General features: G+C 32.2%; 1 protein-coding gene across 2 annotated transcripts in view; it reads right to left on the reverse strand.

Moving 5' to 3' along the window:
* Nucleotides 1-4,369: 4,369 nt before the first annotated feature.
* The window catches only part of LOC148613052 (condensin-2 complex subunit G2-like), a 30,367-nt gene continuing 22,627 nt past the window's right edge, over nt 4,370-12,109 (reverse strand). For both annotated transcript variants that reach the window (XM_088595053.1, XM_088595052.1), the window contains exons 25-29: nt 11,698-11,841; nt 10,778-10,872; nt 10,262-10,362; nt 7,413-7,518; nt 4,370-5,376 (exon numbers count right to left, since the gene is read on the reverse strand). In XM_088595053.1, coding sequence (XP_088451179.1) covers nt 5,313-5,376; nt 7,413-7,518; nt 10,262-10,362; nt 10,778-10,872; nt 11,698-11,841 — 510 coding nt within the window. In that variant the 3' untranslated portion in view covers nt 4,370-5,312. The remainder of the gene's footprint in view (nt 5,377-7,412; nt 7,519-10,261; nt 10,363-10,777; nt 10,873-11,697; nt 11,842-12,109) is intronic.

Below are 12,109 nucleotides of genomic sequence, written 5' to 3' on the forward strand. Positions count from 1 at the left end.
TACGGCCTCGCTAAATTCGCTTTTGAATTATATTGGGTTAGCCTGTAAACTATCCTTTATATAAAGTGCCACACCCTCCCTATGTAGTTTTGTAGATTGGGGCCAAACATCTCATTACCATCAATCGCAACCTCGGCATCGTTTAAATTGTTTCTAAAATATTTCGGCTTCACTTCAGTGATTTCATCTATAGTAGGCTATATAGATAAATCACCCACTGCATGATTCTTAGGCGGACTTCTACTAAATTTGCTACATAAACAAACCACGAAAAACAGCCACCGTTTTCAAAAAAGGGTTTTCCAAAAATGTTTAAAATATTACCCCTAGAAAACTGGTCTCAGTATCAAACAGAATTCTCATTCAAATCATACCGACACCGTAAAACTCATATTTTAGGTATTCATAATTAAGATAATGATATTCCCATATATCTGATTAATTAAGGCGCTTATATTTTGCTTTCAGCGTAACAATTACTATAAAATCGGAAAAAAGGGGAATTTCCAGAATTTTCTTTTATGTCACCTGATACTGTCTTTTTTTTTTTAGATTACTATAGTTTAAACAAGCTTTTGTTTAATGCGGTACATATTATTTATTACTTGGGCTCGTTACAAAGCTAAGACAATATATAATTGTATTTGAATGTACAAAAGCATGTTTGACGTACATTATTTGAAAGAAATTACCAATTATAGGTGAAATTGAAGAAAATATGAAATTCAGAAAATTCCCTTTTATGAATAACTCAATATTGTCTCATAGAAACTGAAAAAAAGAGCCTGAAATGAGAAGATATGTTGAATACATCGATAATTAAAACAATACTACCCAATATGTCTATTGTACACCGTTTATATGCCAAAAATTAACATTTTAGTTCATGCTGAGGTATTTTTTATCATGGGTAGGGGTGGCAATTTTCCACCTAACTTGGCTTGCAAAAGTTCAAATATTTATTACTTGGGCTCAATCTGAAGCTAAGACACTATATTAATGTACCGTATCGTACAAAAGCTTATTTAAACTACGGTATTCTGAAAAAAAGATACTATTGGGTGATATAGAAGAAAATTCTGAAATTCTGAGAATTCCCCTTTTTCTGATTTTATAGTAATTGTCACACCAAAAGGAAAATCTAAGAGCCTGAATTGATCAGATATGTTGGGTACATCATTATCTAAATTATGAATGCCTAAAATATGAGTTCTACAATGTCAGTATGCTGTGAGTGAGAATTTTGATTGATACTGAGACACGTTTTTTAGGGGTAGGGGTAATATTTTTAACATTTTTGGAAAATCCTTTTTTGAAAATTAGTATTTCGGGATTTAAGTATGAAGAAAATTAAATTATCTCAGGGTGTCAAGCCACTTTCAGCCTAAAAAATATAGGATTATCGGGATTTTTTTTTCAATTTATAGGGCAAATATAGGGATTTTTAAATAAATCTACAGGGATATATTTTATATATTATAGGGAGTTTTTATTGAAGGATTTGTTGAAAGTCTATTGTTTCAGCCTAGAAACCTAGCAAATTTGGTATTTAACAAAAACTGGAATAATATATATACATTGTAAACTAATAAGTATTTAACTTTGATTAGTTACCTGTCCAGCTCTTATATTTCTGATACAAAATCTATATATAACCCTCAGTTCTAAGTACATGTATTATGGCCTCCTCCTCCTCCATTTCCTTTACTCCTATTTATTATTTTTCCTAATTTACATTAAGCCATTATAAAGTTACTCTTTACATCAAATTAAAATTAAAGAAACAAATATTCAAAATGACTAATGAGTACATGAAAATGCCATTAATGTGTTTGTTTCTATCTTCTTCATGTGCTGCAGTTGTTTCACTCTTTCTCACCCTTGCTTTTTGAACTGCTTTCCTTGTCTTCCTGCTTTTTTTAACTTGATAGACGACAGTGTTCATGATATTTTGTACCATGCTTTGCTTGCATTGTGTCATCTTTTTCTCCAAGAGACATCACCTTTCGAAACACTGAGCTTTACTCCTACTCCAACACCTTTTGTTTCTCTCTGATTTTTTCCAGCTCCTTTAAGGCTTTTTCTGATTTGATTGCACCTGTATCAATCATTTGGGCAACCTGAAGAGATGACCTATCTATGTCCTTTCCTTTCATTATCTTTTCTCGTTTCATTTTTCCTTCTTTAAGGAGGGCATTGCCTGCATCTACATTTATATCTTAACTTGTGCTTCTCTTTCTGACAGTTCTAGCTCTCTTTGTTCAATTTTTTTGGTAGATGCTAGTTTGTACCTCTGGTTTTCTCTTGAATCTTTCTTCATTTTCCCTTTTCTCCCTTGCTTTGGATAATTCCAGTTCTTTTTTGTTTCTTTTTTCTTCAAGCCTTGCTTGGTAACAAGCAAGTGCAGTTTTCAAAGCTTTGATGAATTCCTTTGTGAAAGTTATGTTATTTGGCTGTATATGATGAGGATCATAAAATGCAACTGGATCCTTCACCATTCGTATGTCATTAATGGCTTGCTCTGAAAGCAGTCCTATCATCAGTGACCACATTAATATTCACTGACAAACTCCTTTCAACATCTGCATTTCCATGAGGCAATAGCAGAGCTGTTTTAATTACTTTCTTCAACAGTTTGTACTTAATTTTGCCATCATCATCTTTCAAGTCAACTACTTCTCTCCAGTAGTTGTAAATTCTATGTGTTTTCAGGACCTACCTTCCCCATTTTTGTGCTTTACAATGCCCTCCCTAAGGTTTTAGCGACCTTCTTGGTTACACTCCGTTAAAAACAAATTATTCCCTGTATAGAAATCAGGGGAAAAAATCAATGCAAAGATTTTCATAACAATGGACACTAATTTTCAGAAGTATGAAACCTAATCACACATTTTTGCTTTTTGGCCTATAGTGCTGAACCATATAAACATCCGCCTGTACAAGGCTAGTTAGTCAAAATCCTTTTTTTCGTTTCTGGTTGGATTATTGTCTTTTTTCACACTTTCTCATTTCAAGTTTATATTTTGATGTTGATTCCAGAATGATCAAAGTTTGAGGACTTGCAGAGCAGATTTTTTTATTCTCATGTCCATTGCACAGCCTTCTGATCCTTCAGGAATCAATATGTAGGTATATGAAAATATGAAATAACTAGTATACAAGTATTCATTCAACCATACACCCAAAGTCAAAATGCTTATAAATTAAAAAAATATATATTACAATCTATAGCATGTTAAATATTGACATAAATTTGTTATTTCCCACTTTAAAATCTTAAAAGCAAGCCATTCATAAAGATAAAGTTAAATTCTTCAAAAGGATTCTATGACTTAAATACTAACTTTTCAACAAGGATATGCCAAATCAAAGACGATATATCTCTTTGTAAAGTCTTTCTACTAACATGAGTATATGATGATCAATAAATATGGCTTAAATTTTGCTGTCATGAGTACACCAGATAGAATATCATACCTAGAAGGTACTTCCCCAGAAATAGCTATTTAATACATGTATATGAGCATCTTATTTACATATAGAATACTAAAGAGATACATTGAATATTAATGATTCATACCGGCTTTATATATCAGTGTTTTTTATCATTACGGAAAAATGTCACAGATTTTTTTTGAATATATAGGGTTTTATAGGGATTTTAATGAATTATAGGGAAAATATAGGGACTTTCAAATTTATAGAAAAATGTAGGACTTTATAGGAACTTGACACCCTGTTATCTATCGAATGGTACCAAATTTGAGACATTGTAGTCGAGTAATAACTTGTAGAGTCGAATTCATGTGACTTTCGACCGAAAAATCGAAAATCCCATTTTTCGATAAATTCTGACATGAAATTTGCCAAAATTCATCAAAAGAACCCCAGAAGTATAATTTGTGATAATACTACAAAGATTAACAGGTATGTAAAATTAAAAGGATTATTTTTATTTTCATTAAGTTATGCTTGCATAGTCCATTTTGGGAATCCTACATGTCTGTCTCATGGTAGCGTGCTTGCTTCAAGTGTGGGAGGTTGTTGGTTTGTAGTCATTGCTTCATGCTACTACGAGTCAAGTGGCAATATAAGGACTGGTTGGTCGTCCCCTACACTTTGGTCCATATAATTCTTTAAGGCAACCAACTGGTCCATTTACTGCCATACGACCCTCAGCATCATGAACTATTTGCCAATTTGTTCATTCATACTATTTCAGTTAATTACAAACCAACTTTCCTTCTAAAGAAAACATGAGAGGGGGATGGCACATGTGCTACAATGGTAAATGGTGTGTTTACAAATCAATATAAACTTAAGGCACTTGATGGTAGAAGTGATTCAAGGTGCAGAAAAATCCATCAGACATTGCTTAATAAATTTATATTTATAGCAAAAATACATAAAAAAATTGGTACATGTAATTGACCAAATCGGAAGTAAATATCGAGTTAAAAAAGAAGCAAAGGAGTAAAATTGATATTTAAAAAATTGGATTTCCAATTCAAATTGGAAACAAATCATGTCTATTACAGTCTCTCTGTACAAAGAGAAAAAAAAAGATTCTGGGTTCATACACCTATTTACTATAAGCCAAATCTACTTACATCATTGATGGTTAGGTAAGTTTTGTTTTGAGTGCTTGGATAAACAGCTGTATATCTCAATTTCAAAGTAAGATATGGACACTCAAGGAAAGCCACTACTACAAGACCATGGAGATAATATATAATAAATAAAGGCCTTATCTTATAAGACTGGAAACTGAGGAGAGACAAAATGGTAGATAACAGCAAAAACAATTTATAATGCAAACATAAATTAGATATAAATACTTAAAAATAATGGCTTCACATTTTTTTAATTCGTAAAAATTCATTTCTCAGTTTTTTTTTATACAAATAAGTCTGCATGAGGGAAGCTGAGAAAAGGGCAAAATGTTTATTTGAGTTTTCTCGAGGCAAATGGAAAAAAAAAAAATGATAGATATAGTAAACCCTTCAAACCAGTGAGTGGGTTGGATATATCAAATTCAAACTTTACCAACGACACAAAATAAACCAACTTGTATAAGTCTGACATAATATAAAGTTATGCTCTTTTTAAAATAGATGTACATATAAATAATTTAATGTTTTATTTAAACATATCTTTTCTGTAATAATGGGTTTACACAAAACAAACAATAAAAAATATTGCCTTTAAGGTTCTCAAGAACTGTCAATAACTCAATAATAATTTCTACATGAAGTTGATATTTTTTGGGGGGTTTGAGCCAGTTACTTTAACACCAGCTATAACACATACAATTAATATTCAGGTCTCCCACCACAAACTAATGCCAGCTTCAGTTCCAACTGCTTCAAACCATCTCTAAAAAAGAAAAGTAGTAACATTTTGTATGTGTTAAATGATACAGCCTTTTTAGCCATCAAATTTAATACCTTTGTCCTTTGGTGAAGTTCCTTTCCTTTAAAATGCAGTCTGTAGGCAAAGGTGAATACAAAGGAGACAAAATATCATTAAATAGTTATGTTTGTGCTACACACCCACTTCATAGCCAGAAACAGAACAAACAATGGAGACAACTTTAGAGTTGTTTATTCTATTTTGACTAGCTGTAATTTTGACCGTTTGAAAATTATCTGTAAAATCATGAATTTTGGGATTTTCAAAACAGTTGCTAAGAAGAGATTTACAATTCATAGACACCATTTACAGTCAAAATTGTACTTTACAGAATCTTAAGAATACATCTTTTTTTGTTTTTTATTTGTATTATACAAGGTCATGATGTAATAAGGCACAATTTTCAGTCGAAAATCCAAGTAAATTTCTGAGACAAATGTCTTAATGTTAATAATGTTGTTCATTAATGTCGTGACATCATTTGATTGTTTATTTTGTTTTGAAGGAGTGTCATCGTTCTGTTACCATGGATTTTGTTTTGAAGGAGTGTCATCGTTCTGTTACCATGGATTTTGTTTTGAAGGAGTGTCATCGTTCTGTTACCATGGATTTTGTTTTGAAGGAGTGTCATCGTTCTGTTACCATGGATTTTGTTTTGAAGGAGTGTCATCGTTCTGTTATCATGGATTTTGTTGTCAGGGCCTTATTCTTAGCTTACTTGAAGGTGTGTTTACACTTGGTGTTTTCTGTATTTACTATTTATATAAAGGTTATACGATGGTGCATTTGTTGTGTTTCACTATATCTTTTTCTATTAGTCAGAAGAATTCATATGTTTAGCATACTAAAATTTGCAATATCTACTGGTATATAGTTGGTACTTTTGTATTCATTAAAGTGGCTTAAAGCTCGAATTGTCAATTTCCTTACACAACTAACAACAGATTTCAACTATGGTTTTAGGAAGCCATTGTAACGTTTGTACATCAAACATTTATGAAAATATTGACTTTCAGGTATCCTTACCCACAAAAAAACCGACAACAGTGATTTCTATACAATTCTATACAATTCCCACCCTACTTACGAAGGGAAAATTTAGGTATCCTTACCCACAACAAAACCGACAACAATGATTTCTATACAACTCCCACCCTACTTACGAAGGGAAAATTTAGGTATCCTTACCCACAACAAAACCGACAACAATGAATTCTATACAACTCCCACCCTACTAAAGAAGGGAAAATTTAAGTATCCTTACCTATAACAAAAGCGACAACAATGATTTCTATACAACTCCCACCCTACTAAAGAAGGGAAAATTTAGGTATCCTTACCCACAACAAAACCGACAACAATTAATTCTATACAACTCCCACCCTACTAAAGAAGGGAAAATTTAAGTATCCTTACCCACAACAAAAGCGACAACAATGATTTCTATACAACTCCCACCCTACTAAAGAAGGGAAAATTTAAGTATCCTTACCCACAACAAAACCAACCACAATGATTTCTATACAACTCCCACCCTACTAAAGAAGGGAAAATTTAGGAAACATTAAACCTGATCAAATAAAATAAACCAAATCAATAAACAAATTATCATCTTTCTAAAAAGAGCATAATAGAATTAAATTTAACTGTTTTGAATTAATTAATTATTTTTCAAACCTTAAATAGTACTATTGTTGGTATTACCATAAATATACAAAGATTATAGGTTGTTAAGAAAGTATACAAAAACTTACAACTGTTCATAATTGTCTGGCAAATCTGTCTGTAACAATAGCTTATTTTTGCAATAATAATCTTATTTATAAAGAACATTAGTACAGTATTTATGGTAGATGGAATGCCCAACTCGTAGGCTGACTGTTTAAAAAAAAATGTACAAAGCAAATTTGCAGACTATGACTTAATTATAGGGCCCCCTTCCGAAGCCACCGAAGAGTATAAATTCTACCCCTTCCCCCCATGACAGTCCAAGGACTTACTCTTCTGGACCCCCTTCAAGCTGGTCTGGTTCTTGATGCTTCAGTTTATGTAATTGTTTGTGGATGTTGGTCCAGCAATCTTTTGTTCCAGATAATGTTGGCTTGCCTGTAGTGACATGAGGTTAAAAGCATTTTATCATAAAGATAGCAGTGATTTACGTGATTTACCAAATGTTCCCAGTGTAAAAGTTTTCGCTAATTCACATTGTAAAATAAATTTGATAATTTCCCCCTCAGACTTTTTCCCACCAAAACGTCACAAAACATCACAATGTGTATATCAATCTGTCATTTACAAATCTGAACTTAATGTTGAAAATAGCAAAAACAAGGGAGGAAATCTATATAATGAATAGGATAGTTAATTGGTTATTAGCAAATAACTTAAATATAATCACTTGTGCCAGAACGCATTAAGATAACTCATGCACAGAACTTGACAAGTCAGCACACACTTGTTAAATCTCTGCATTCCTTGGCCCTCGTGATCATATTTTGGTAATTCACTCTTTCCATTTAATTATCCTATTAATCTTAGACAATCTAGTGGTAAAGTAACAATACTGAAGTATGGGTGTAGTATGGGTGTAGTATGGCTCAATTTTAGTTGTGTTTAAGAATTCACTAGTAGTTTAAAGAAAAGGTAAAATAATTCCCACTGTTCGGCTATATTAAGATACTTTTTATTACATATGGATACTTCTAACACCTTAAATATGCCAACTTCAGAATAAAAGTAAAGGGCAGGGAGGAATAATTTTAGCTGAGAAATGTCAAGTTTCCCCATAAAGCATTATATACAAATGTAAAATAAAATATGTAATTTGCACAAATTTAAAGGTTTCATAACAGGCGAAAGTTGAATACCACATTACTATTCAATTAATCACCCCCTTTCTAAGCAGGGGTTAATAGTGATAGGGGTGTCCATCCTTCCTTCCTTCCCTCCTTTACACAGTGGAGTGTTTACAAAAATTATTTGTAAAAATCATGAATTTTGAGATTTTTAGCATAGTTTCTATGAAGAGATTTAATACCATAGATACTCTATACAGTCAAAATTTGTTCATAATTTGGAGAATCTGTAAAGGAAAACACTTCTGTAATAACTCTTTTTATTTTTCATTATTTTGTATGGTACTTGATGATAAGGCACCATATTCTGTCGAAACCATAAGTACAGTAAATTTTTCAGAAGAATGTGTTAGTCAGATGAATTCACTGTACTGGAATATGCAATATCTATATCATTGGTATTTTTATATTTATTAGTGGAATGACTCAGTAGAACATTTTTTTTTAAACAAGCAGGTTTTATTGACTGTGTATCATAATCACACAACCACCATTTACAATGGTAATTTACGTATCACATTGCCTCTTAACTCCACTATACTCGGCGTCACATAAATAACATACTGTTAAAATTTGAATAAAAATATTTTCTACGACTTTATTGACACCAACCGTCGTTTAAATTGTCTTAAATGACTTGCTCATTCGTTTAGCCAAACAGCTTCTCAAAAACAAGTCGCTTATTAGCTTAAATCATGCGTAACAAATCCTTACGGGAAAATCCCATACTAATATCCGCCATGTTGGTTTTTACGGGACGATTTGTTTACAAACGAAGTTCGTAAGTTCCCGTCGAACTCCGGTGACAATCGTCTGCTTGATCAACTTCTCGTTATTTTACGTTGTTCGTGTAAAATAAATCCGAGATATCCGAATAACGCCGAAGTGCATTCTGGGTTCTTCGGTTTTTGGACAAACCATTTAAACGTAAACAACATCTCCTAGGAACCCGATCACTGTAAACATGGCCGACTTTTTAAAATGTAAATATTGGCACCTAGAATTAAAATCTGACCGTAATTTAACGATTCAATGTTTAGGGTGAAGCCGTTTGGCTAAACGAATGAGCAAGTCATTTAAGACAATTTAAACGACGGTTGGTGTCAATAAAGTCGTAGAAAATATTTTTATTCAAATTTTAACAGTATGTTATTTATGTGACGCCGACTATAGTACATATCACATTGCCACCTAAGAAGTATAATATATAACAACCAAATAATAAAAAAACACAAGATATCAAACAAAGAGTAATGACTCATCAACCAAGTTTTTCAGAATGTTTTCCAATTAATACAAAAAAAACCCCACAAGTATGGACAACAATATATATGGACAGAGTTGTATTTTTTTTAAACCAATACTGAAAACATATGTAGTTAATATTCTGTAGCATTTTAAAGTAATTTTCTCTGTTTATAGAATTTTCTTCCATTATTAACACTGATGAAGGAAGACAAAATATTTCCATGTAAACATGAAGCTAGGAAACTATAGAAAAACTGTGAGCTCAGTAACTTGTTTTTTTAACATGCTTCTATTGACCTCCATATTGATTCTGACAAAATTTAAAATAGCATGATGCAAACAAGTAAAAAAGATTCTGTGAAATTTTCAATTCCATTCAGTGGTATAGGAGAAAGGGATAAAAAAATGGGTCCCACCACATCCCCACATCCCCAATATATATTCACAAATGACAAAGTCCATGTTATTCTATAGCATATGCAAAGCTCTAAGATTGTATCTAATCAAAATATATAATAGAAGTACACAATGGGAACATGTAATAGAGATCCTGTGAAAGTTTCATTAAATTCCATTCATTAGTATAGGAGGAGTAATAGACAAGACATGGATCCCCCTGTGTAATGTTAAGAAGGATGAACAGACACCTCTATCATCACTATATACCATCATCAACATTGTAATTGGGGGGTGGGGGGAAATAATGGTGTTTTTGTGGTCCAATAATATCAATTTATTTCCCTTACATTTAACAACTGTAGCCAGGAGATGGGAGGCTGCATGCAGATTGTGGATATCAGTGACTGCTCCAGATTCTACACAGCTACAAAGTTCTGTCAGAAAGTTCCTGCAAATAAAATGAAGAAAAAACAAATTAATTTTAAGTTTCATGAAATGCAATGTCAGGTGAATTATGTCAGTTGACATTCTTTAAAACACTTACACTTGAATGTTTAATGATTTTGTGATTATTTAACAGTATCTTATTGACACATAACTTGATCAAAAGAAAAAAATCTTTTAAACCAAAATTTGTCATGCAATATCAAATATTTTATACATGTGTATTTAAAGTTGCAATAAATTATTTCAAAAAAAGACATACAATTAAAAAAATGTGCTGTCATACTAGTTATACCAAGCTCATATAAAACAGCAACAAAAATCACTTTCAATTTATGCCCTATATCTAAGTTAAACAAAATACCAAATTTTAAAATTAATCCATACATTGGAGTGTACACAAGAAGTAACCCAGTTACCTTGAAATAAAAGACTTCCTGTACACAATATCACACATCCAGGCAGACATTGGGGGTAATGCAGAAAAGTTGTTTCCAACTTCATCAAGATCCATCTGAAAGAAAGAATGGACATGATAATCAATAATTTTGTGTAAAATAATTGTGACATATTGTTTTCAAATACAGTGAAAGCTGTCGTAACTGAACCTTGAAAAAAAGTCCCAAAACCTGTCAAAATCAGACACTTTTTAAGTCTTGTTTTGTTCAAATGTACTTTGAACATTTGTAAACCAAGTATCTGTCTAATCTGTTCCAATGTTAAAGTCCAGAACCTGTCTAAACTGGTCCCATGTTACCGCTATAACCTTGGTTCCATTGATTACCCTCTACCTACACTGTGTTCTGTTAAAACGAAGCTTTAAAACAAAGCTCAATGTATTGGCCATAGCAATTCTTCCTAAAAAAACGATCTATTTACAAGGAAGGTGTGGCGTCCACAACAACAATCACCTGACTTGAATCAGCGGTAAATTAAATGGATGTCATCGGAATCATCCAAGAAGTTACAAGGTTTGTTTGTAAACATATGTAAAATTTGGTTTCCATGTGGTTTCTTACATGAATCTAATATGCTTTTAAAATGATCTAGAAAAAAAATTACGGTTTTTATGGGGGGTAACAGTCCTGTGGTGCATTACAATCTTTTCAGTTACGATCCAGAAATTGATACTCAAAGCATTTTCATAATTCAGATCTGATTCCTCAATTAGCTTACATTTCTGCTGTAAGTTGAGAGCTCAGTCAAGAGTCATTTGACCTCTTGACTCTTAACCTTCAACCTTCTGACTACTTACATGTCTGCTGTAGGTTGAGAGTTCAACCAAGACAGCCATTTGATCTCTTAACCCTTAACCTTTCACCTTCCTCTGACTACTTACATTTCTGCTGTAGGTTGACAGTTCAGCCAAGACAGCTGCTACAAGTGTGGCACTAAGTTCTTTAATAATCATATGATCTACCACAGGACTTCTATATACTGAAGCCAATATCTCTGATACAGATACTTTGATTGAGTTCAGCACCTTAAAGAAAGAACAAAGGTCACACAAATAGAATGGAAGACAAAACAAATTTGGATTAAAGGAACCAAATTAACTAGTTAATATAATTTCTCTTTTTTTGCTTTTAAGTAATTGAGCATTTTATCATACTTATATACAAAGTAATGCAAATACAAAAAAAAAATACAAAGTAGCATAAGTAGAAAGTAGTCATTAGTCTGATACCTATGCCATGATCATCTCCATGGGGTTTTCTTGATGATGAATAGTCGGTTTCTTATTAAAGATT

The sequence above is a fragment of the Perna viridis genome, chromosome 7 (genome assembly GCF_037379345.1).
Source record: "Perna viridis isolate PV_CMFRI_1.1 ecotype Kerala chromosome 7, ASM3737934v1, whole genome shotgun sequence".
Lineage (NCBI taxonomy): Eukaryota > Metazoa > Mollusca > Bivalvia > Mytilida > Mytilidae > Perna > Perna viridis.